General features: G+C 37.9%; 1 protein-coding gene across 5 annotated transcripts in view; it reads left to right on the forward strand.

Moving 5' to 3' along the window:
- The window catches only part of TOGARAM1 (TOG array regulator of axonemal microtubules 1), an 83,700-nt gene that overhangs the window by 9,170 nt on the left and 47,613 nt on the right, over nucleotides 1–26,917 (forward strand). For all 5 annotated transcript variants that reach the window (XM_014835685.3, XM_044765550.2, XM_044765552.2 and 2 more), the window contains exons 2-7: nucleotides 6,868–7,024; nucleotides 10,262–10,396; nucleotides 15,948–16,241; nucleotides 17,295–17,557; nucleotides 19,839–20,071; nucleotides 23,213–23,313. In XM_014835685.3, the coding sequence (XP_014691171.3) occupies nucleotides 6,868–7,024; nucleotides 10,262–10,396; nucleotides 15,948–16,241; nucleotides 17,295–17,557; nucleotides 19,839–20,071; nucleotides 23,213–23,313 (1,183 nt within the window). The remainder of the gene's footprint in view (nucleotides 1–6,867; nucleotides 7,025–10,261; nucleotides 10,397–15,947; nucleotides 16,242–17,294; nucleotides 17,558–19,838; nucleotides 20,072–23,212; nucleotides 23,314–26,917) is intronic.

A 26,917-nucleotide genomic window follows, 5' to 3' on the forward strand; every position in this document is an offset into this window, starting at 1 on the left:
ACAGACACAGAAAAAAACTAAGGGGTTACGTAACCAAGAACTGTTTTTTCATTCTCTCCATGAGTACACATTTCATATCCTTTTTATAATGATTGAAGTAGCAAAAATAAACATGTATTTAACAGGATCCAAAGACATTTATGTATTCTTTAACTTGTTTATTTGATGGTTATTCTATAGTGTATAAGAGACAAAAGTAAAATAAAAACATATTTGGCAATTAGTGATTTGTATTTTTATCTTAATTAGAAATTGTTCAGGGTCTTAAGATTTTTTCATTAATTGAATTTTAGTTTAAAATATTAAACTAAGGGTCTGAAAATTACAACATAAGCTAGTATATTAAGCATCGTACGATTTGTGGCATTATAAGAATTGATCCTGGGGCCGCCCCCGTGGCCAAGTGGTTAAGTTCACGTGCTCTGCAGCCCAGGGTTTCACCTGTTTGGATCCTGGGCGCGGACATGGCACCTCTCATCAGGCCCCGTTGAGGTGGCGTCCCACATGCCACAACTAGAAGGACCTGAAACTAAAAATACACAACTGTGTACCGGGGGGCTTTGGGAGGAAAAAGGAAAAATAAAATCTTTAAAAAGAAAAGAATTGGTCCCTTTTAGTAAAGGTATTATCTATTATGAAATTTAATTGAACATATGATTTAACAGTTTTATATTTTGAAAAAGAGTGATGTTAATGTATTCAACCTGTGAAACCAGTAGAAGAAATTTAAGTTAATTAGGCTTTTCCTGAGAAGATAATTTCAAGTTTGCACAATTATATTAATATTATTTTTACATGGTGATAAATCTAGGCAAAGACAAATAGCTGTTTTTAAATGAGTCTGATTTGTCCAAACAGCCGTCTTTAAATAGGGTTTTTATGTGAACTCTTACTATACAATTATATACCAGATATTACAACTTTTAAGTTTGTTTAAGAGCATTTTTCTTCCTGTTCTTTAACCTAGTGACTGAGGCCATTAATTAAACTCACACAGCTAGTCTGTGTTTCCCCTCAAATGTACAGCTTTGGAAAGACCCATTTTTTTTCTTCTTAAAGAGACAGTGCACTTAAATCATAAGAAGTAAAAAAAATCTTAGAAATCTTTGGGTTTTACTTAGTTTACTGTGAGATAAGCACTTAACCTGTTAATAATGATTTTTATAAGCCAATTAGAACAGGAGCTTGTTCCAGTTGATTTTGTCCTGATTGATTAATACTGTCTATAAATAGACAAGATATACCAAATTGTTTGCTCAAAAGATATTTCATATTTATCATGTGGAAAATTTTACCTTATGTATAACTTAGAGGCTCTAATTATAAGGCAGCAGAAGCAGGTGCCAGTCTATTAAGAATGTTGAGTAGCTGAGGAAACAATAGCATAAAATTGAGCGCCATTAAATTGATTAGGTCCATCAAGGAAGCATCATTGCTGTGTGCTGGTTTAAGTATATTTCCACAAATTCTTTGCAATCCTTCCCTTGAAGAGCTGGAGTCCAGTTCCCCTCTCCTTGAATGTGTCTGGACTTAATGACTCACTTCTAACAGATAAAGTAAAAATAATGGTGTATGACTTCAGAAACTAGTTGTAAAAAGGCACTGCAGGGGCTGGTCCAGTGGCGTAGTGGTTAAGTTTGCACGCTTTGCTTAGCGGCCCGGGGTTCACGGGCTCGGATCTGGGCAGGGACCTACACACTGTTCATCAAGCCATGCTGTGGCAGTGTCCCACATACAAAATAGAGGAAGATTGGCAGCAGATGTTAGTTCAGGGACACTCTTCCTCAAGCAAAAAGAGGAAGATTGGCAACAGATGTTAGCTCAGGGCCAGTCTTCCTCACACACACACACACACACACAAAGGCACTGCAGCTTCCACTTTGGTTGCTGTCTTTCTCAGAGGAAGCCAGCTGCCATGTCATGACCAGCCCTCTGGAGAGGCCCAGACAGCAAGGAACTGAGGCCTCGTGCCAGTAGCCCCCTGAATGAACTCCAGCGATCCTCCAGTCTGCTAGGCCTTCAGCTGACAGCAGCCTAGCCGTCACCTTAATTGCAGCCTTGGAGAGAGTTGAGCCATCCAGTAAAGTCACTTCCAAACTCCTGATCCACAGAAAGAGAGAGAATAATGTTTGTTGTTTTCAGCTGCTAAATTTTGGCATAATTCGTTACACAGAAATAGATAGCTAATGGATTGAGAATTGTGATTTCCAGGAATTTAATGAGACTTTTTTTTCAGTGTCCATATCCTATACAGTAATGGCATTGAATTTCCTTAGTTTTTAAAAGGCTAAACTTGTTTAAATTTGGAGAATTGTATATTGTTTTATTTGGCTTTTGGAAACCATCATTTTTCTGAGTTTGTCTAATTTATAATTAAATGTTTCATTACAATCCTTTCTTTAGCTTTAGAATTCTAAAGTAATGTTAATTTGCAGTTACTCAGTTATTTAGAGAAACTGAAGAAAGCTGACTTTTGAATGTTACGGATTTTGTTTCCTTTCTTCTTTGGTATAGGAATTTGATTTTTGTAGATATTGACAGGTATTGGACCCATAATCAAAACGTGTAAACGCCTTAAGTTTTAGATGGAGGAAGAGGGCTTGGATTATTAGAGTAATGGAACTCATATGAGTACATTTAAAAACAAACATCAACAGAACACACCAACAAGGAAACAAGATTCCAGGTTCCCTGTCAGCTGCCGCCTGGCCAGGATGCTCATCACCTGATAGTCAGACCGTAAAAATCAAAACTCACATCTACCTCTCCTGCCGTCTGTGTGGAAAGTGTTGTCTGTGCGCTCGGTCAAAATCAGAACCAGAACCAGGCTTTCCTGAAAATCAGAGTCACTGTGCGAGCAAGAGCCACGTTGCTCAGTCAGTGTCGTGAGGAAAGGTTAATGCGGACTCGAGGTGCAGGCTCAGAAAAGATGCGCTTTCAGGCCACGTGTCTGAGTCGCATGTTAGAGTCAGGACAGTATAGTAGTGAAACTTCCAGGAGTAAACAGCAGACCAGGAGTCAGAAATATTTGGTTTGTTATTTTGCAGTTTGTTATCTTACATGTAAGAGAGTCAGCTAATAGGCTAAATTGTAGAAATCTAAGAATGAGAACAGAGAAAAAAATTGCAGACTGGACATAGTCTTGTTTGCACATTTTATGAGTTAACTGACTGCTACAAAAAGTTCACTCTGGGTACTCTGCCTTGTGTAGGAAGCCTAAGGATGTCAAAGAAAGCATCTTAGTTGTTTTAAAAATATATTTTAGCTATGTAACATATGTGACAATCTTTCTAAGATCTGCAAATCTTTTATGAGCACTGTTACCTTAAGCCAGGTATGCACCATTTCCCTCACTGAAATTTCTTCCTTGTCAATATTAAACAGAAATTTTGGAAGCTACTCAAATGTTCCATAGGAGGAGAATGGTATATCTAGTCAATGGAATATTATGCAGCCTTTAAAAATAGCTTATATCCTTAGACCTAACAATTCCATTTTTAGTATTTCTGTTCTCCAGAAAGACTCTCATAATACACGAGGATATGTATATAACAATATGCACTACAAGATTGTAACAGTGAAATTGTGACAAAGAAAATGTCTATCAGTAGAGAACTATGAGTCCAACCATAATGTGAAATACTGGGCAGCCATTAAAAGGAATAACAGATATGTATGGATTAACATGGAAGGATGCCTACAATATGCTGAGTACTTACTATGTGATCTATGTTTGTTTTTTAAAACTAGCTTATTGAAGAATATTTATATAGAGAAAAAGATCTGTTAACAGAGTTTATCAATAGGATTCTGGTGGAAGGGGTGTCAAAGAAGAATTTGACTTTTCATCTTACTTACTTCTATCTTGTTTGCATTTTGGGAGGGTTTTTTTTGTTTGTTTTTGGTAAAGAAGATTGGCCCTGAGCTAACATCTGTTGCCAATCTTCCTCTTTTTTTTTTTTTTCTTTTTTGCTTGAGGAGGATTCACCTTGAGCTAATATCTGTTGCCAGTCCTCCTCTATTTTGTATATGGGTCTCTGCCACAACATGACCACCAACGAGTGGTGTATGTCCTCGCCCAGGAACTGAACCTGAGCCACTGAAGCAAAGTGCGCCACACTTAAGTGCGCTCCAGTAGGCCATGGGACCAACCCCTGCATCTTTTTACAATAAGCAGTTACTACTTTTGTAAGTAAAGTTTACAGCACTTATGAGAGGTTTTAACAACGTGGAAAATACTTGTGTTATAATATTAAGTGCAAAAGTGGGATATAAAACTTTGCATATAGCATCACAACTATGTTTTCTTAAAGTGTACATAGAAAGTGATTTGAAAAAACATGCAAAGATGTTTCGGAGGGTGACTTTGGGTAATTGGAATAAACTTTTTTAATGGCCACCATTAAGGAACAAACCAGAAAGAACTGGTAGAAGATGAAAGTTTCCAAAAACTGGAGGTCAAGGTAAAGTTTAGTACAAATTCAGTCAAGGCAAGAGTGTAGGTGGTTTCTGAAAGAATTAGCTAATAAAAAGGTCTTTTTCTCATAATTTGATACTAACTCTAACAGAATAAAATTAAAGCTATTTTTGTGATGTTTTACACTCCTTGCCAAGAGCTGAAATAAGGTCAAAGCAATCTTTTTATGAAAAATATACAAAGAAGTAAATGCAAAAGTTAAGAGATAATAAACAACAAGATTAAAATGGTATGTAAGACTAAGTGAATTTCAAGTCGTTAATATTAAGTGTGAAACTTGCCTTTTTTTTTTTTTGCTTTTGCTTTTTTGGTGAGGACAATTGGCCCTGAGCTAACGTCTGTTACCAATCTTCCTCTTTTTTTCTTCTCCCCAAAGCCCCAGTACATAGTTGTATATCCTACTTGTAAGTCCTTCTAGTTCTTCCGTGTGGGACGCCGCCTCAGCATGGCTTGATGAGCGGTGTGTGAAGTCCACACCCAGGATCCGAACCAGTGAACCCCAGGCCGCTGAAGTGGAGTGTGCAAACTTAACCACTATGCCACAGGGCCGGCCCCGAAACTTGCCTTTTATGATGCTTTTATTTACTGTAACTCTAAGGAATTAACTCATTTAAATTGTTAGGTGTTTATTAACTACGAAGACCAAACACGAGTTCCATGTTCCTGAACAGACTGCTTCCCATTTTGTAGGTTAGCTTACAGCTCTTTCAGTATGTGTCTGTACTTTTCTGTTTTACTCTCACTCACTTCCATTTCCTGTTCTTCCTTGTTTAATCCCATCAAAGCTTATCCTGATGAAAATCATTTGACTACTTCTAAAAGAGAACAAAAAGGGCCTCTCATCTTAATAGTAATTGATGTATCTGATAGTCTGCTTTCAAATATTTGCAGATTTTTCTATAGCAAAACTTAATCCCTGACTGACTTGTAGATTCTTGAAAATGCCACACTCATACACACGTTCCCCACCACTGCCACGGCCCCAGTATCCCCATCACCACCACCATGTATGCTTCTGGCATACATACTGATACTCTGTTCTCTAGGCAGAAATTAATTACAGAGCAAATTTAATATAAAATGTATTCCATACAGGAGAATTATTTGTGGATTACTCACTTTTTAAATTGGGTTAATATGTCTTCTTTTAGTGTGTTTAATCAGAAGTTGACTGTAATTGGTTACATTTTCATTCCCCATCGTGTTCTTTTAATACTGATTACTATATAATTGGTCAGAGAAGTTGTAATGGTAGCTTTTGAGAAAGTAAAATCGGGCCTTTTTCAACTGGGGCATTCTTTATTTCTCATTGGTGTTTTCTGGATCAATTTTTGAAGGAGTTAGCAGGTTTTTCACAAAATTTGATGGGAATAACAAGTTACCTGAGGTATATCTGGTAGTTTATAATCTTATCTTGTGATAGTCAAGAAGCTAAGAAGTTTTCAAATAGATATATCTTTAATTTTATTGTGTTTCAATGCATTTTGATACTTGGCAAAGTTTGCAAAGAAGCGTGCTGAGAAGGCTTATAGTTCACCATATGTCTAGATTTGATTGTCTTTAAGCTCCAAATAAGTATATAAACAGTGTGTATAATTTCTTATTTGTTCACTCAATTTTTAAATATTCTGTGGCCATGTTGAATGTGAAGTGATCCAGAACAATTGAGGTCGTCATTGGTGAAGAAATCTGAACACTTGAATCATGCTCTCATTTAGTCTTACGTAGAGCTTCAAAATTCTACCCTGGGACTTTTGTCTCCTAAGGATCAGAGAGGGTATGGGAAAAAGGAATTGGAAACTATGAAGTGTTAGACAGTTATAAAGCATCATGTAGGTTGGTTTTAACCAGAAGACCTGCCATAAGAAGGTCTCCTACTGCAGCCTTGGCACAGGATGCAACGAGTACATTTCCATTTGGGCTGCAGATTGTGGTGGTAGATTGTCCTCAGAAAGAGCAGGAGAGTGGAAGCCTGGCTGGTTCAGTGGCCCTCAATTTCCATTTATTGTCTAGTGCTCAAAGATGGCACAGTGTGATGGGCATGCTGCCAAATCAGAAATGTTCATTTCTCTGTTTAAGCTGTCATTTCACTCTTTTTGTCATTTGCATCCTTTCCTTCCTAGCTGACAGATGTGTGCTGTAAGAGGGTAAGGTACAGAGGAGGTTTGGGGTGAAATAGTAAGAAAAAGGGAAAAAAATTAGCATTTCTTTTATGGAATGAAAAGTACTGTTAGTGTACCATACTGTATGTGAATGTTTATTTGTATCATTTACTTGATAAATTTTTTTTCTTTTAACCTGAATTTTGTAATTGGGTCTAAATTACTCTGTCATATTTATTACCAAGTAACTTAACACAAATTTTCTAATTTATTATTCTATTCTTATAGTTTTCAGCATATGATTTCATCCCATCTCCAAAATTAAAGTCCTCACAAGGAGTGCCTGTCAATGATGATTTATGTTTTAGCAGAAAAAGAGTGTCAAGAAACTTATTTGAGAATAGTCGGGATTTTAACCCAGATTCCCTTCCTGTATGTGCTGCTGGTAAGTAAAAGGTGCAGGTAACGGACGTGTTGAACTAAACTAAAGATTTCTCTGAACTTCATAGTTCTTTCAGGGGTTCATAGAACCTGTAATCTAGTAGACAATTCAGATGCAGTAAACATTTTTTAAAGATCTGATGAAAATAGACACTTAACGTAATTGTCTCGTAAGACCTGGAAGAGTTTCTCACTGAAACCTTTTGAGTAGTAATGTAAGGCTACATTTGCTTAATCAACAGCTCATATTTATTATCTCCTATGTGTTGGCCACTTTTCTAAGTCCTGGAGATACAGCAATTAACAAAAAAGGGAAAACTTTCTGCCTAGTAGATCTTGCATTCTAGATGGGGTGAAGCACACGTTAAATAGATGCAAAACATGGTGGGTTAGATGGTGATAAATGCTGCTGAGAAAAATAAAGCAGAGAGGAGGAATAGGGAGGAGGGGCTATTTTAAATAATGTGGTGAGAAAAGGCCGTATTCAGAGGGAGTATTTGAAGCCAACCACATAGATTTCAAGAGAGAAGAGCAAATAATTCCAGGAAGAGGGAACAGTCAGTGCACGGTACGAGACACATTTGAGAGAGATCAAAGAGGCTGGTAAGTAGGAAATGAAATGAGTAAGGGGAAGAGAAGGAGAAAAGGAGATTAAAGAGATAATAGAGGTCCTTATTTATAAGACCTGGTGGGCTATTGGGCTTTTGGTCTGAGTGAGGAACATTATGAGGAAAGAAGCAAGATCAATTACCTTATATTTTCTGGGCTTGTTTGGATGTTACATTTAAAATAGACTTAAGGAGGGCAAGGGTGAAAACGGAGTCTGTTGTCGAGGCCGGAGTCGGTGGAGGCTTTGACCAGGGCGGCAGTGAATGTGGTGGACGTCGTTGGATTCTGGTGATGTGTCAGAGGTGGAGTTGACGTGATTTGCTGATGGAGCGGGCGAGGAGTGGAGGGAGAGAGGAGTCAAGGAGGCCCTAAGGGTTTTGGCCAGAGCAAGTGGGAAGATGTTTAATTGCTTAAGTAAGTGTTACAGGAAGGAAAACTTACAGTAGTTCAGAGGACATGGTCATTGTCATGGGTCGTACAGTTAGAAAAGGCATTAAGAGGAGAGAGGACTTGAACAGCGTCTTTTGGGATGTATATCATACAGGTAGTTAGAGAGAAGTTCCGAGGAGAGTGAAGGCTTACATTAGGGCTGGGCTTGAGATAGTCTAGATCCTGTGTAAAGGCAGGATTCATTATTTTTTATTTTTTTCCCTAAGATTGGCACTTGCGCTAACATCTGTTGCCAATCTTTCCTTTTTTTCCTTTTTCTTCATCTCCCCAAAGCCCCCCAGTACATAGTTGTGTATTATAGTTGTGAGTGCCTCTGGTTGTGCCATGTGGGATGCTGCCTCAACATGGCCTGATGAGTGGTGCCACGTCTGCACCAAGGATCCAAACCTCTGAAACCCTGGGCCGCCGAAGCAGAGTGCGCGAACTTAAATATTCAGTCATGGGGCCAGCCCCCAGGATTCATTTTAGATGGTCAAAGATAAATTGGTATATGGGGAACCCTCGTTTGCTAGGCTCAAAAATTTAAGCTCATACTTGTAAGTTTTGGGACTTAATGGAGATTTTTTATTAAGGAAAAAAGAAGCTAGAGTGATAAGGTTGTTTACAAACAGGATAGAAAGGAATAATCAGGAAAATACAACAGCTGGATGTAAAAGATGAGGAAGGGTAGTAGAGAAAGATTTCAAGACTTAGCACCCAGATAATTAGAAAAATGGGAATGTGTTGACAAAATGAAACCAGTTGGGAAGGGAAAATGGTTTATAAGGGATAGATTGAGTTTGTCGTAAGTGTTAACATTTATTTAACATCCAGATGATGTCAGTTATTGAAATTTGTTGGCTATGAGTTCAGACACATTATTTAGGAAATATTAGGACAATTTATAGACCTTTATGCAGTAAAATTCCTTAATATTTTCCTACAAAAATGAAGTGTTATAATGATGGTATAATTTAATGTTTAATAGAGAAAAAGAAAGGCAAGAATATATCCATTTATGCTCACCATTACTTTAGATTTTTTTTTTTAAGATTTTGTTTTCTCCTTTTTCTCTCCACAGCCCCCTGGTAAATAGTTGTATGTTTTTAGTTGTGGGTCCTTCTAGTTGTGGCATGTGGGATGCCGCCTCAGCGTGGCTTGATGAGTGGTGTCATGTCCACGCCCAGGAACCAAACCGGTGAAACCCTGGGCCACCAAAGCAGAGCGCGCGAACTTAACCACTTGGCCATGGTGCCGGCCGCTACTTTAGATTTTTATAAGGCTCGTGGTTTCTGTACCATTGAAAAGCTCTTGACTAATTGTACAGATTTTAAATGACTGGAGAATAAGACAACGTATAACCTAATGCTGGGTTGGATGATACAAATTATAATAAGTACCATAGGGATTCAAGAAAGGAAAAGGTCGTGGGTATTGAAGTGGTTTGTGAAAACTCCAGGAAAGAGGTTGGACTTGCGCTGGACTTTAAAGAAGGGAAGGGTTTGTGATTGGCGGTGAGGCAAGAGGGACTGTTGCAGGTGGGGAGAAAACAGAACCAAAGCGTGGAGGTGAGGCTTAACTGGAAAGATAGCCAGTGCATGAGGATAAAGGGGCCTGGAATCACAGGGAGAGAATTTAAAAAGAGCGTTTCAGAACTACAAGGGATCGGCTCATTTTATGGATGAATCAACTGAACGTCAGAGAGTCATTATCACCTTCTTTTCTTCACACTTACTCTCCGGCCCAGGAGTAACCTTAACCAGCCACAGGAGAGGGAAAGTATGGATAAGCCTGGAGACTGTGTGAACGCTGTGCTGCATGTGAGGAAAGAAAGTAGAAGAGCTCTGCAGTAGGGCTTTTGGGGAGAGTGTACACTGAACTGCGGGGAAGAGGGAGAAGCCGGGTGTGCAGAAGCGTTCCACAGCGAGAGGAGGGAGCGTGCAGGAAGAAACTGCCTTTGTGTATTTTTCAGTCTGCTTTTCTCTGTACTTTACCAGTCTGTCTTCTGTCCTTTACCCACCCCCGCCGCTAATCAGATCTGCCAATAGCAGAAACTTTCTGCCTTTCTTGCCTGCCCGGCTCACTGTACATGTACTCCTATATTCATTCCCATACAAATGACACGAACATTTGTGAAATTAGATGCATTCATGTAATAAAGTTAACCTTTATTTTGATGTTTTTCTCCTCCTTCCTTGCAAAGGCACCACTGGGACTCATCAAACAAATTTTTCTGGCAAATGTGGACAACTTGGATTTTCACAGATATGTGGTAAAACTGGCAGTGTGGAATCTGACTTACAGTACCTCGGGACAACTAATAGTCATCAAGATAAAGGTTTAAATTCCAAATTTATTTGGATACAAATGATTCATAAATATTATGTGGGTTTTTCCAAATCTAGCTTATATGTTATTTTGTGTAATTATACGCTTGACAAAAAAGAGGAAAGATGTTACATTTTTAATAACAACTTTAATATTTTTTCATAACTGTTACTCTAAAATGTTAGATTTAGTAATCGTAATATAAATATGACTGATTAAAGTTAGAGAGTTTGGAAACTCGTGGTGGAGATGACCATTTTAATACCAAGTAATTGAAAATAACATTATCCATTAAGGAGTACCGTGTTAGCAGAAGACAATTATTTTCCATAACAGTTTGGGTTTTTTTTAAGATTTTATTTTTCCTTTCTCTCCCCAAAGCCCCCTTGTACATAGTTGTGTATGTTTTAGTTGTGGGTCCTTCTAGTTGTGGCATGTGGGACACCACCTCAGCATGGCCTGACGAGCGGTGCCATGGCCGCGCCCAGGATCCAAACTGGTGAAACCCTGGGCCGCCAGAGTGGAGCACGTGAACTTAACTGCTCTGCCACAGGGCTGGCCCCAAGATATTTTAATTTTTGTTGTATATCCTTTACTAAAATTTTTTGAGTGATAGGGATGTACTTCTATCTTTATTTGTTGATGAAAAAGCAATGGTCATTTGAAATTAGTAAAGAAGATTTAGTTAATATAGCACTTACCTTTTAGGTCCCATTTCCTTACCCTACTCCAAAGGGCCACATAATTTCATAAAGTTTTCTTTGTGGTGTTATTTCCAATGAAAGTAGTCCATCTTTCTTCATGATGCAGGTATTTCCTAAATCATGACCATGTCCTGTTGGGACTTGTGATTCGTGGGAGCAGTGAGTGTTCTCTGTGCTGCTTGGCATACTCCTGTTCAGGATCCCCCTGAATGATTGCATTACCTTTGAGCACACCTCCACTCTGAGTGTTTGATCAGATCTTCATAGCGGCTCTGGTTTTCTGTAACCTCTCAGAACACCTATTAGAGCAATTACTAAAGGGATACCATGTTCTTCTGAAGTCAGGATTTCACTTAATACTAGGTTATACGTTAAGAATTCTGCCGGGACCATCATCATCTCAACTAACATTCTCCATGGCATTTCTGAAGGACCTGGGGTGTGGACGCCAGATGCCAAACCATCTAGAAATTCCCATCCAGTTTTTAATGTTGCAGTGATCCACACTGAATGCTGGAGCCGTTGGTACATTTTGTTACATTCTGTTGGTTCTATTTATATGCATAAAAAGATCCGATTTTGATTTTTTTGCAAGAAATATTTTTAAATCTCTTAATAAAAGGAACATATAATAAGACACTGACATGGAAGCATCAGTGTCTGTAGATAGAGCACTGTAATTGAAATCAGGAGACTGAAAGTTTTCATTCTGAATGTAAATTTGTCACCACTTAAGTCTCCTGTAGTCCCCTTTTCCACCCAAAAAAGATTTAGGTAGAAGTAGAGGTCCTAACTATGTCAGCTATGAATTAAAAATAGGTGATGTGTAATGTAGATAGTCGTTTAAGTCTTCAGAAGAATGTTATTTGTTAGTATACATAGCGAGGTCTTTCGTTGTGATAAGTCTTCAAAAAAATATTAAAGGAAAATTTAAGGGAAACCCTAAAAGGTTACAAATGGACTTTTATATTAATTGAGGAGTAAAAAGAAAAGATCAGTAAAAGGCAAGAAAAAAGTAACAAAGAAAAACTAAATAGAAAGCACAAAATAATATTGATGGTAGAATTAAAACCAAATATATCAGTAGTTACCATAAATATAAATGGGCAGAACTTACCATTTAAATAGCAGAGATGATCAGATTTTATTTTACTTATTAAAATGGAAATGCCATTTTTAAGAGCCACACCTAAAACACATCAAAATAGAATGGGAGAAAGTAAAACATGGAAAAGATACACTAGGCAAATACTCAAAGCAGAATAGCAAAAACATTGATGTTAGGGAAAGTGTGCACACTAAATCTAAAACCATTTTTAGGGCTGAAGATGGTCATTATAGTGAAAAAAGAACAATTCACTAAGAAGATAAGACTTTTCTAAAATGTATATGTGTATACATATATGTGTGTGCATATGTATGTAATTTGATAAAATTACAGGGAGAAAATAAATCTACAAATGTTAGTAGAGAATTTTAATAGGGTAAGGAAGTTTTGGATTAAATAATACAGAATGTTTGAACAACACAATTAATAAGCTTGTGAAAGTTGTCTCAATTAGAAGTCAGAAATCTGAATAGACCTGTAATGATTAAAGGAATTTTATTTAGAAATTTTACCCAAAAAAACAAACAAACAAAAAATCCTAGGCCCAAATGGTTTTCCTAGCATTCTGTCAAACCTTCAGAAAAAAGGTAAATCCTATCTTATTAAGAAAGAATGAATTAAAAGAATTAAAAGATTCTTTTTTCTTTCTTCCTGAGGAAGATTCACCCTGAGCTAACATCTGTTGCAAGTCTTCTTCCTTTTTTTTGCATGAGGAAGACTAGCCCTGAGCTAACATCCGTGCCAGTCTTTCTCTGTTTTGTATGTGGGACACGGCCACAGCATGACTGATGAGTGATGTTCACAGGATCTGAACCCGTGAACCCAGGCCGCCAGAGCGGAGCACACCGAACTTAACCGCTACGCCACAAGGCAGCCCCGAGAAGTTAATTCTTAATTAAAAGAATTAAGAAAGAAAGAAGGAAGTCTCCTTATTTCATTTAATGAAATTAATATAACCTTAATATCATGACCAGATAAGGTCCGTGAATAAAGGAAAATAAATGGTGGTCCAGTCTCACTTTTATAAAAGCCAGTGTACAAGCAAACCAAATCTAGCAATGTGTTTTTAAAATTTGTATTTTATAGGGCCTGCCCCGTGGCCGAGTGGTTAAATTCGCGTGACCCGCTTCGGCGGCCCAGAGTTTCGCCAGTTTGTATCCTGGGCGCGGACATAGCACCGCTCATCAGGCCATGCTGAGCCGGCGTCCCACATGCCACAACTAGAGGGACCCACAACTAAAATATACACAACTATGTACCAGAGGGCTTTGGGGAGAAAAAGGAAAAATAAAATCTTTAAAATTTGTATTATATATATTATGTCTAAGAAGGGGTCTTCCAGAAAAACCTGTAGTTTAAGCTTATCACAGATAGAAGGAGGAAAACAGTGTAACTGTGTCAATAGAGGCCATAAAAGCATGTGATAAAAATTTAACATTTATGCATTATAAACTCATAACAAACTTAACAATAACTTTCCAAACCTAATTAATGATATCTGTTAATACCTTTAGCAACTATATTTAGTGGTAAAATACTAGAATTCACTTTAAAGTCAAGAACAGCACAAAAATGCTCACTATTAGTACTGCTATTGTGCATTTAATTACTAATTCCTTTAATATTTATTGAGAACCAGGCACTGTTCTAGAGTCTAAAGATGAAAATCTGTTAGAAGAGAGGCAAACAATGAGTGAACAGTAAGAATGGAAATAAGTGCTTTGAAGACAAATAGGTGAGTAAGGGGACCGAATATGACAGGGAAGGCCTTTGAAGTGATAACGTTTAAGCAAACCTGAATGAAGTGCAGGAGGGAGCCACATGGATATGTTTCAGGCAGAGACAGCAACAAGGTACAAATGCTCTGAAGTAGACCATATTTGGCTTATTGGAGGAATAGCGAGGAGGTCAGCGGAATGAGTGAGGGGGGAGAGTAATTATGAGAGATAACATGTGGCCTTGTAGGGCATTGTAAGGCTTTGGCAGTTTATTCTGAGTGGGGTGGCAAGTCAGTGGAGGTAGAGTCCATATAGTCCATGCAAGTCAAACAGCATGATCTGAGCTGCTGTGTAGAGAACAGGGTTGGCAGGAGTGTGACGGGTGCAGAGCAAACCAGTTAGGTGATGGCAGTAGAAAAGGTGAGAGGCGATTATGACTCATTTTAGAGGAGGGTGACAAGAAGTGGTTGGATTCTGATAGACAGTTTGGAAGCATAGATAATTTTATTTTATCCTGTATACTAAAGTAATATGAATTAAGATTTATTCCTCATTCACCTAAGTTTTCAAACTTAGTGATCACCTTGTATTGCTAACATAGAGCCAGTGAGATTTGCTAATGGCTTAGATGTGAAGTGTGAGAGAAGAGCGGAGTCAAGGATGAGTCCAATATTGTTGGCCTGGGCAACTTGAAGAATAGAGCTGCCGTGTGCCAAGAGAGGAAGGTAGGAGAAGAGCTGTTGGGAAATCAGGAGTTTTGTTTTGGACGCGTTAAGTTGAGGACACCTGTCTCTTTAGAGAAGACGTTGGGTGGCATTTTGATGTTGAGTCTGGAGTTTAAGGAAGAAGTCACTGCTAAAAATTTGGGAGTCATTATACTCTATCTAGGGAGGGCCTAGTTCAAAATTAATAGTACAGAATTTGAAGAGGAAGAAACGAGAATTGTCATTATTCCCAGATAAAACGTAGTACAATGTAGTGGTTAAGAGCACAGGCTTGGGAGCTGTAGTGCCTGGCTTCGTGTCCCAGCTTTATAATTTCGTCGTCAGTTGACATATCCTGCTTTACTTTTTTTTAAAATCTATAGTAGAGGACCAGTACCTACTCCCACAGGGTTGTTGTGAGGACTAAATTGGTTATACACATGAAGTGCTTAGAACACCCCCTGGCACAGAGTCAGTGCTCAGTAAATGCATTATCTCATCACAGTCACTGTCATTACCATCATTACCATTATCAGATTATCTGCATAGGAAGTCTAAAAGGATATATAGAAAACTATTAAAATTTTAAATAATTTAGCAAAGTTGCCAGCTATAGAACCAGAATGTAAAGGTCAATAAATTTCTGAGACCCCAGCAACTTTGAAAAATGTAGTTTTTAAGAAAGAAATTACAGTATCAACAAAATTTGTATCTGGAAATCTAACACAAGATTTGCATACACTCTATTATAAAAGCAAAAATATGCTTTTTTGAAAGACATCAAAGAAAACCTAAATAAATTAAAGGAGATTCCATATTTTTAAACAGGGAGACTCAATATGAGGCAGTTATTCCTAGGTTAATCCTTAAATTCAATGTCATTCCAATCAAAATCCCACCAGGCTCTTTTGTGGAGCCTGACAGGCTAGTCTTGAAATACATGTGAAAGAATGGAAGGCCAAGAAAGGCCAAGATGGTTCTAAAGAAGATTGAAATGGAAGGAAGCTCATCCTCTCAGTGCGATGATAATAAAATGGTGTACTCCCAAGGGAAGGGCAGACAGCATAGACTCGTGGAACCAATAATATGCACCTAAGAAGACACCCAAATGTGTAGGTGGGAGCTCTGTAGAGGAAAGGGAGAGGACGGGCAGTTTAAAAGATGGCACTGGGAAAATTGCACTGTCCATATAGAAAAAAGTGGAATTCACACCATACAAAAAGATAAGCGCCAGATGGGATAAAAACCTGAATGTGAAAAGCAAAAAAACTGTACTCCTAGAAGATGTGTGTACATAAATACCATATTCTCCTTTGTTTTGTTACAGTGTATGCCAGCCTGAATTTTGGCACTAAGACACAGCAGACGTTTGGTAGTCAAACAGAACGTGCATCGTCATACTCTGGTGCAAATCTAAGTCCAGGAGCCTTCATCCTTCCATCCTGTCCTCTCTCATCACCTCGGACCAGTCCAAAGCACACATCTCTTACTGTATCTCCAAAGAAGTCGCAAGATAATTCTGTTAATTTCTCAAATTCCTGGCCTCTTAAAAGCTTTGAAGGCATATCAAAGCCAAGTCCGCAGAAAAAGCTCGTTGGCCAAAAACCGTCTGATCCTACAGGTAGAAATAATGATAAAAATTAATACTTTGTTCAAATTTATTTGTATGTTTGAATTACTACTTTGGAGTTAGGGTTGTTTAATCTTTAGAAGCTGGTAAATTACATTTTGTTGCTCTGGATTGGTAAATATCTAGGAAAATATATAACTGTGTTAGATCAAATGTGTAATATAAAATTCAATTGAAATTGTCATTTCTTTCTTTTCTTATATTGCCACTTCGAAACGCTTTTTCGGAACTTGGCAAATAATGCTTTATAATGGACATGAATATGGACAGCCTGAGAGCCGACTAACACATGTTAGGTGTATGTTAAAATTATTTTGAAAGGTCGTCTATTATTTGTTACAAACTAAAATATTCTTAACAGTAGCCCACTCCTAAATCATGAAATGAGCATTAAATTTATTCAGAAAAGATCCAGTCTGAAAACAAAAAGCCTATTAGAGGCAGCCCCATGTCCCACGTGCTTTCTTCTCCACAACCTCTGAGGTGAGGTGCTCCACCTTTGAGCTGCCCCACCAACGCTCATGGTCCAGGTTAGAGCCGGCAGTCAGGCTTTATCGCTTTCTCTCAGCACTGAACTTTCATTCCCTTCTATTAGTTTCTTTCTATGTTTGTCTTTCCCACAGGATCAAATATTGTTTTGAAAGCTGAGATGTTACTCAGTTTGTTCTCCCAGCCCAGGATGACTGCTTTGCATATGGTAGTCAGGCAGATGTTGCTTACGTAATTAAAGCAAGGCAGAAAAGTAGTCCTTGTAGCTTACCATGGACTCTGCCATACAAATATTCGTCATGGCAATGTGTATGATGATAGCAGTTTAACTTGGTATATAGAATATCTTTGTTTAATATGAAAGGGTTTCTAGTGGCTCATTTTTGTTATATTTAGGGGACAGTAATACTTTTATCTCATTTTAAATAGTAGTCTTTATTTCTAATAAAACATAATGTCTTTTTTAATTTAAAACACTGTATTCCAAACACCTTGTGATTATGACTCCCACTTCTCTGAAATTAAAAAAATGCAAAATATGTATTTTCCATGCAGGAGAAAATTCTCAAGAAAAACCTCCTCCAGTTCAACTTACACCTGCCTTGGTGAGATCACCGTCATCCCGACGAGGCTTAAATGGGACCAAGCCTGTCCCTCCCATACCAAGGGGAATCAGCCTTCTGCCTGATAAAGCGGATTTGAGCACAGTGGGACCCAAAAAGAAAGAGCCTGATGATATTTGGAAGAGTGAAAAAGATAGTCTTAAAATTGATCTTTCGGAATTAAATATCAAGGATAAGGATTTGGACCAAGAAGAGGTTAGAACCAAATATCATTTTTAATAATTTTAAAATGCTTCTAATTTTCTATAATAGTTGTTATTTAAGGAAAAAGTAAGTACCTTTTATCCCATAACATGTTTTCTTGTTTGTACAAATATTTCATGTTCATTATAGAAAATGTGGAAACTACAGTGAAGTATTAGGAAGGTGATTCATTACACTAAATCCCTCTACCCAGAATCATTTACCATTAACATTCTAATGTGTTTCCTTCCAGTATTTCTTCTATGCGTATATTATTCCTTTTTAAGTTAAAAGTATGAATAATACAGCAGTATATCCATGCACTAACCCCTCCCAAATGATCAATTTGTTTCCTATTTTTTAAATAAATGAAACATGATATAGTTCCCTCTCTAACCCGGTTCCTCCCCCTCCTTGATCAGAGGCAACCACTAGTATCATTAATTTGTATTTTATATGTATTTTTATACTTTTTATATTAAAATGTTAATATTTTGATATGTTTGTTTATGGTGTATTTATATAATTGATTTTGGCTTATTTCTAGTTTTTGCTATTGCAAACAGTGCTACAATGAACATTCTTGATCATGTCCCTTGTACATATGTGCAAGTTTGTTTATCTTTATGAAATCTTTTGAGATCATGTTGTGTAGCATCTTTGAATCACAAGTCACTCTGTTAATACTATGAAAACATGTTCCCGGTATAACTCATACTAATGATGTCAGAGAAGGAATGTGGTGGTTATATTAATCTGGATTCAGAGCCCTCTTTTCATAGATGCTTCCTGTTTATCCTATTTGTTTGCTTATCTCAGGTTTTAAAAAGTGTTTTACACTAAATACATAAACACTCAATGATGATATTTCGTGGTCTTATTTTAACCTATTTTTAAGATGTAACCATCATACTGATAGTTTGCTCAATAAAATAAAGTTAATATTAATGCATATTTTAAAATATCTTTTTAAAAACATTTCTTTAATGTTAAGCATGTGTAAAACTAACTTATGAAATACCCAAATTGGTTCTTAATGAATTAGTCATTCCAACTTCTAACTGCTTATAAAATATTTCCTTTTTTTCCCCCTGCTTGTATTTCAATGGTACTTGGAAGGGAATTTATGTAAAGGGAAGAAACTTATAGAAGTATTTCCCTAAATTCCCCCTTAAATGTCATCTGCTCCTACATATTTTTCATTATTTTTATAACTGAAGTGTAGCCCTTTTTCTTTTAATGGATAATTTAAAGGGTAATTTCTTTTATATGATTGTTGGTAAATATGAGAGGATACCAATGTTTTTAGATATTCAACCTTCCAAGGATTTACGAGAGAAGTGGCCATACTATTGAATCAACCATTATAATTGTTATAGTCAAAATGTAAAGAAAACACAGTTTATGAATATTTCTGTGTTTCTTAATTTGTTCGAGGTTCTCTTTCCAACCGTAATATATTAGTTTGTAATAAAGAGTTTTACTCTGCCTTTCTAGAAATACTTTGCTTCAGAAGTCACTTGCAATGATCTGTTATTCTCTGAACTATAACACTGGCAAGCTTGATGTAAACCTCAAATTTTAGAAAACTGCTTACTTTCTGTTAACTTTCTCATAGAACCACTAGGTAAGCCCTGTCAGCACAGCAGTGACCTAAGGTTAGCAGGACCTCTGTGACTCAAGTCTGCTGTGGACCATTTGATTCAATGATTCATTTATTAATTGAATTATTACAATAGATTATTCATTGTGCCCAGTGCTGGAAATACTGTGGTGAATAATAGCTTTAAATCCTTCCTCTTAAGGGACTTACAACCTAGAAGTTTGTTTATAAATACCTGAGGGACAAAATCTGTATTTATACTATGTCCAGATATGTTAACATCCATCTTGTTAGTACTGGATTGGAGAGTGGCTAGCTAGGTGTAGTTAATGGAGTTTAAAATTTAAAGATAGGGGCCAGCCCAGTGACATAGTGGTTAAGTGTGCATGCTCTGCTTTGGCAGCCCAGGGTTCACAGGTTTGGATCCTGGGCTCGGACCTACACACCACTCATCAAGCCATGCTGTGGTGGTGTCCCACATACAAAATAGAGGAAGATTGACACAGGTGTTAGCTCAGCAGGCAGTCTTCCTCAAGCAAAAAGGAGTAAGAGTGGCAACAAATTTTAGCTCAGGGCCAATCTTCCTCACCAAAAAAAAAAAATATATATATATATAAATTTTTTAAATCTAAGGATAACTTTTACCAATATAATTATCTTATAAAGTTAATTGTTTTTATTTTTTCTTAGATGCAGAGCTCTCTCAGGTCCCTTCGTAATAGTGCAGCTAAGAAAAGAGCAAAACTGAGTGGCAGTACTTCTGATCTCGAGAGCCCTGATTCTGCAATTAAGCTCGACTTGACTATGGACTCCCCATCTCGATCTTCTTCTCCAAACATCAGCTCCTACAGTGAAAGTGGAGTCTACAGCCAAGAATCATTGACTTCTTCCCTCTCTACAACTCCCCAGGGGAAGAGAATAATGTATTTTATTTTTTGACATGTTAAATGAATGCTAATCTGTAATTTGTAGTCTGAAGCCCTAATATTATATTTGAGAAAAACTTTTAAGATCATCTATTTTAAAATGTTGAAGTATGTTTAAAAGACAGTAGAAAAGTTTACAGATATTGCCTTGCTTAGCTTTGGTTTGGAGTGGGGCCAGAGAGAGAGAACAGGGCCCCCGCTGTCACCTAGAGAGAGAATAGGGCCCCGCTGTCACCTAGAGAGAGAAGAGGGCCCCACCTGTCACCTGAAGAGAGAACAGGGCCCTGGCTGTAACCTAGAGAGAGCCTGGCCCTGGCCATAACCTAGAGAGAACATGACCCCAGCTGTTACCTAGAGAGAGCCCGGGTGTAATCTAGAGAGAACGCAAGGCCCCAGCTGTAACCTAGATTAATGTAAACCCCATTCCCGAAGCCCCAGTTCTTGTTCTGCCTGCCCAGGATTTATCCTAATATTCCTTATTCTTTAACTCTTTTCTGGATCACTGACTCTTGCAGTTGACCTATAGCTGATATTACTGCTTTCATTTAAAACTCAGCATTGGGGCCGGCCCCGTGGCCGAGTGGTTAAGTTGGTGCGCTCTGCTTTGACGGCCCAGGGTTTCACCAGTTCGAATCCATGGCACCACTCGTCAGGCCATGCTGAGGCGGCATCCCACATGCCACAACTAGAAGGACCCACAACTAGAATATACAACTACGTACTGGGGGGTTTGGGGAGAGAAAGGAGAGGAAAAAAACAAAGATTGGCAACAGTTGTTAGCTCAGGTGCCAATCTTTAAAAAAAAATAAAAATAATAAAAATAAAAAATAAATAAATAAAACTCAGCACTGATTTCCCATTAACTTACGGATAAACTTCACCCAGCCGTTAGCCTGCTGCTGTGTTTTGCTTTGCATTGTCTTGTAGAAGCTTAGCACTCTGTGCCACAGCTTTCGCAGCCCTCTCAGGAGTCTGCTCACAGCTGTAGTGCTGAACTGAGAGTCCTGGCCACCCTACACCGACAGGGAGGTGTTTGCCAGTGTAGCAGTTTGACTGACCTTTCCAGATTACCTCAGTAACCTCTGAGTCGTACACAGTGATCCCGCTTGATTTCTGAGCATTTCTGTGACCCTATTCTAAGCTTTGGGGGAATCCCTTCCCTCTACTTTAGACAAAAACCTAACGGTACAATTGCTAGGTCAGAAGGTGGATGTACGTTTAACTTTTTAAGTAACTGCTGAACAGTTTTCCAAGATGCTTGTGCGATGTTACACTCCCACAGCAACGCATGAGAGTTCCAGTTGTCTCACATCCCTGTTAACATTTACTGCTGTCAGTCTTTTTAATTTTACTTTCCTTTGATTTTATTCTGAACTATGCTTATATACACTATTAGAATTAAATATTTAAAATTAAATTATTTTCACTTCCGTGAACTGGAACTTCTAACAATGTGGGTAAATAGAGATTACATAATCAAAGGAGAGATGGTGTTCTGTTGACTTCCATGAAAAAGAATGTTTTATTTCAGCAGTTCATAGAATTAAACTGAACTTTTGTGTCCCATTGTGAGAGGTTTGTCTCACCCCATGATTTCCTTCTCGTTTTTAACTTAAATAGCAGCTTATTTTACAGTTGGAAATTTTTTCTTACTGGGAGCAGTAAGAAAAAAATATTACAAACAAATTCCTTTGTTGTAATACCTAGGTAGAATAATGCAGTATATTTACAAAATGAATTTGGAATGGCGATATGGGCTGGTGAAGTAACTATGTTTAGATTAAGTTACCAGACATTTCAAATGTATATATATTTATCTTTGAGACCTAAAGTCATCCCCTTATCCTCTGTGAATGTGAAATTTTACATTATAGTCTCCTACAGTTGCAAGGTCCTGTAAGTAATTTGGAACCCAGTTAGGAAGAAAAGTTCATTTTACTTTTTTTTTTTTTGAGGAAGATTAGTCCTCAGCTAACATCTGCTGCCAATCCTCTTTTTGCTGAGGAAGACTGGCCCTGAGCTAACGTCCTTGCCCATCTTCCTCTATTTTATAAGTGGAACGCCTACCACAGCATGGCTTTCCAAGCAGTGCCATGTCTGCACCCGGGATCTGAACCAGCGAACCCCGAGCCACCAAAGCATAACGTGCACACTTAACGGCTGCACCACCAGGCCAGCCCCAGAAAAGTTCCTTTTATATTATAACATTTAGAATTCACTATTCCCTAAATTGTCTCATGGAGTTATTCCCTTCGGATATTGAACTGTGTGAGAAGAGAGTTCAATATATCCTCAATGATGGACTGAATTTCCTTTAATGAATTTAGTATTTCCACATTTAAGTTGAATAGCTTTAGAGCAATTATTCTCAACCAGCTCGCATCCTGCCTTAAAAACAAAGAAAGCCACTGCTATCTCATGCAGGGCTGTCATCCTTAAATGAGTTTTTTGTTTTTAAAATTGGCCCTGAGCTAACATCTGTCGCCAATCTTTTTTTTCTTCTTTTTCTTCTTCTCCCCAAAGCCCCCCAGTACATAGTTGTATATTCTAGTTCTGCTGTGTGGGATACCGCCTCAGCATGGCCTGATGAGTGGTGCTAGGTCCACAGCCAGGATCCGAACCAGTGAAACCCTGGGCTGGTGAAGCAGAGCACACAAACTTAACCCCTGGACCATGGGACTGGCCCCCCTTAAGTGGGTTGAAGAGGAAATATTATTGAGAACCATCTTCTGGAAGTATTTTCTTTCATCCAAGTCAAATACACTCAGTATAAATGTAAAGTGACAGTCATCTATTCTAGAGAAATTACTCTTTTAAAGTATTTAAGGTTCATTTCTCACTAAAGCCAATTAATATGTCTACCCAACTATTCTACGAATTGTACTCCTTTGTAAAGCCTCTTCTTTATAATACCCATCACTGAGTTACTGACATTCCATCACTTACTGATTTAAAACAGTTCCCTTACATTCAGATTTAACATTCTTCAGTTTGTTTTCTTTGTGAAACAAGGCCTGTAGGCCTTTATAATGTTGGGAAAATACAGCAAAGAATAGTCCGGAAACAAAGCGGCATTTGCTAAACTCACTTGTTGCTGATCTCTTATTTATAATGTCTCTACTTGTATTATCATTGTAGGTCCGACATATTTCCAACATTTGGATCAAAACCTTGTCCGACAAGACTTTCTTCTGCAAAGAATAAGAGCTCTCAGATCGCCGAGCAGAGCGCCGGTGCAGGTATCCCATGGCTGCCTTATAAATACCGTTCACACACACTGTGATTTTTAAGTGATGTCAAAAGTAATAACGAATGCATTTCAGATTTGGAATTTTTATAGTTACCAATTAAGACTAATCATCTTTTTAACTCCTGAAAAGGCCGTTTTGGCAAGAATAAATATACTCTTATTCTGGGAAGAAATATTTCCCTGAATAATTGATCCCCTGTAGGCCCACAGGTAAACCCGTGCCTGGCTCTCTCATCCAGACATTTTGATTCAGTTGGGATGGAGTACAACCTGGCTGTCAGTGTTGAAAGCTCTCCAAGTGATTCTAATGGACAACGTAGTTCTGGAACTGCTGGGCATCACAAAAGGCAATTTCTGTTAAAAACAATATTTAACTAGTAGTCAAGTTAATGTGTATTTTGTGTTTAGAATTTTGTGAACTAACCTGGAAGTTTCTGTAACATCACTTTTCAGAAAATAGATTTAGTTACTAGTAATCAGTTAGAAGAATATTTGGATCCTGATCTATTTAGGATGGGAACTGCATGCAATTCTTCTATATGATTAGTAAAACAGTATTGAATTATGAATGAATTATAAAAAATTGATCTCAGCGTGAAAGTCCTAACAACTTTAAGGCTACTTTACCTCCCGTCATAATTACCTTCCTGAAAAGCTATGTATGTATCTAATTGTTTGCTACGATTTTTAATTTCTTGCTCCTAAATATGTCTAATTTCATCTCCTCTTTTTAATCCCCGCTATCACTCTTACTCATTTCTTACCTGCTTAGCTTCCTAATATTTATCTCCAGCTTCAATCTCCTTCACTTACTGTGCATTCCCCACGATGCCAATCTGACCGTATTTCCCAGCATGAATTTGTTCAGGGTGTTTTTCCATGATCTGGCCCCACCTACCTCTCCAGCCTCATTTTTAACTTCCTGTACCTTGTGCTCCAGTGAAGTCAGACCACCTGCAGTACAATTTTCTATCTCTTTGCACCTGTACGTACTGTTTCTTCTGGATGAAATCTGGAATCCACACCACAGCCCAGTCAGCTGTGAAAATAGTTCACTTGCTTTCTCTGGGAAGCCTTCCCTTATTCACAAACAAAATTATTACCTCGTTTATGGTAGCATTACATGTTGCACTGACATTTTTATAGTGGTTGCAATTATTTTACTATTTTGGATTCTCCGACTCTTGGTCCCCAGAGGTGATTTCCCTCTGATTACCTCCCATGTGCCTGTCATAATCATGAATGTCTAACTCAGCTGGGTCTGCCTGGTCTACTGGCTTGCACAAAGCTGGTGTTCAACGAGAGATAGTTACTCTGCTAGGCACAGGAAGACAGTATGTATATGCCGTGGAGTCTGAAAGACCCCAGCTCCAAGCCCAGTTTGATATTTAATAACCATATTGCTGAGCTGTGCAAGTTACTTACCTGCTCTGACACTGAGTTCCCTCGTCTGATAATGTGAGCTTTGAGAAGGGTGGTGAAGGTTTCAATACAGAACGTCTGTAAAGCACCTAGGGCTCTTGGTGAGTATTTGTTCCCCTAAAGGGGAAGGCACAAAGAAATACAATACATATGCTTACTCTTTGATCCTCTTTTAAGCCTAATCATCCTAATGAATTATTTGTAACTTTACAAGTATTTTTATAAATTTGAAGGAACGTGTTATTGCTAGATTGTTTCTAGGTTATAAAAACGGAGCCCTCTTTTGGAAGAATATCTTTGGAATTAGAGAAGAAGAGATTTAGAAAAGCTAGATTTGAGTTTCACTCTGTCCCAGTTGTGTGAACACTGTGTACTTCTCTGTGCAATATTTAGTGTTTCCCAAACTTGCCTAATCCTAGGAGCCACCAGGGATGCATGTAACAGATTCTCGGCCTTACCTCGGACCTAATGAATCAGTCCTCAGGGTTGAAATCCATATTTTTAATAAGTGACTTAGGTATTTCTAGGATCACGTTCTGGAAACACTATTACTGAATTCACTCTATTCTTGGTTAAATTTAGTATGCTTTCAAAATGTAAAGTTGCTCATGGTTTAGGACTTTATAAAGTTGGGTGTATATTTTTTATTTATGTGGGATAGGATTTGTTTTGTTTTTAGTAAGCAAATGATTCCTACAAGTTTATCAGTTAATTGGTAAAACCTCAAAATCATAATGCTCAGAATAAAGAATATCTGAAGACAAACACAATTCTGTAAATACTATAAATTCAATCTGTCTTCACAATAGCATTTCCGAAAAATATTTCCACGTATGTTCTATCACTACCTATTATAGCACATTGTGCTAAACTTCCTGAATGATGTGAAAGTTTTTTCCTGGAGTCTTAGATTAGAATCACCTATTAATAGAAAGCATTTTCATCCAAGGCCAGTATCCTTATGAGGCTTACTTATGAATTAGCTGTCAAAACTAAGAAGAATCTAGAAAGATAGCCATGTTACTCCCCAAAGGTCTCTATCATTTAATGTCAGATATCTTTTGAATCTTTCTCTGTGAACTGACTTAGTGCCCTTGCCCCGACAGCCGTCTCCTGCCCAGTTGCCGCCAGCCACGTCCTCTCCCCACCATCCTGTGTCTATTAAGATACCCACAGCAATATTAAAAGCAAATTCTATTTTATTATTACTACTTAATGGTTTAAATAGGAGCTATATATAAAAATGCATGGTGACTCAAATATATGGGGCTAGGATTTTCTCTTTTAGACATTTTGGAGTTTTAACAACTGCAAGTTATTAGTGTACCTATTAGTATAGGGTGGTCAGTTTAAATGTCGATTAAAATGTTTGTTATTTGTTAAAAGGAAGCCTACTTTAGGATTTTTATTTGTTTTATTCTTTCTTTCTTTTTGGTGAGGAAGATTGGCCCTGAGCTAACACCTGTGCCAGTTTTCCTCTATTTTGTATGTGGGATGCTGCACAGCATGGGTTGATGAGCAGTGTATTGCTCCATGCCCAGGATCCAAACCTGCAAACCCCGAGCCAGCGAAGCTGAGCGCACGAACTTAACCACTATGCAGACTTACCACTACACAAACTTAACCGCTATGCAACCAGGCCAAACCCTGATTTGTTTTATTTTTAATTAGGAATATAAGATTTGGGGCTTTACACTATGCTAGGTGCAGTGCTGAGCCCTTTACATGTACTTTCTTCCTTGAATCCTCAGAATGGTTCTGGAAGAGGTACTGCGGTTGTCCCCGGTCTCCACTACGGTGGCGTGCCTTGCCCAGGTTCTGTCAGCGGTGAAGTGGCGGTGCTGGGTTTAAAACCAGGAAGCGTGATTCCAGATCCTGAACTCACAGTCTCTGTGTGGTTCTCTGCCAGCGAGCCAGCCAGCAGAGCCCATCACATGAGACTGGAAGGAAAGAGCGAGTGGGGAGGCCTCTCTCAGGACACAGTCTAGAAAGTCTAGATTTTTAAATTTTTCTTTTGTCTATAAAATTTAAAATGCCATTAAACATTAAAGCCCATCATAGTTTTAAAATATATATATTTGGTTAGCTCTTTCAAACATTGAAAATTGTATTTCATTGTCATTTTAAAGCTGTTTTATAAAATGTAGTATAGCTAATAAGCATTCTTATCT

Source organism: Equus asinus, chromosome 2, assembly GCF_041296235.1.
Source record: "Equus asinus isolate D_3611 breed Donkey chromosome 2, EquAss-T2T_v2, whole genome shotgun sequence".
Taxonomy (NCBI): domain Eukaryota; kingdom Metazoa; phylum Chordata; class Mammalia; order Perissodactyla; family Equidae; genus Equus; species Equus asinus.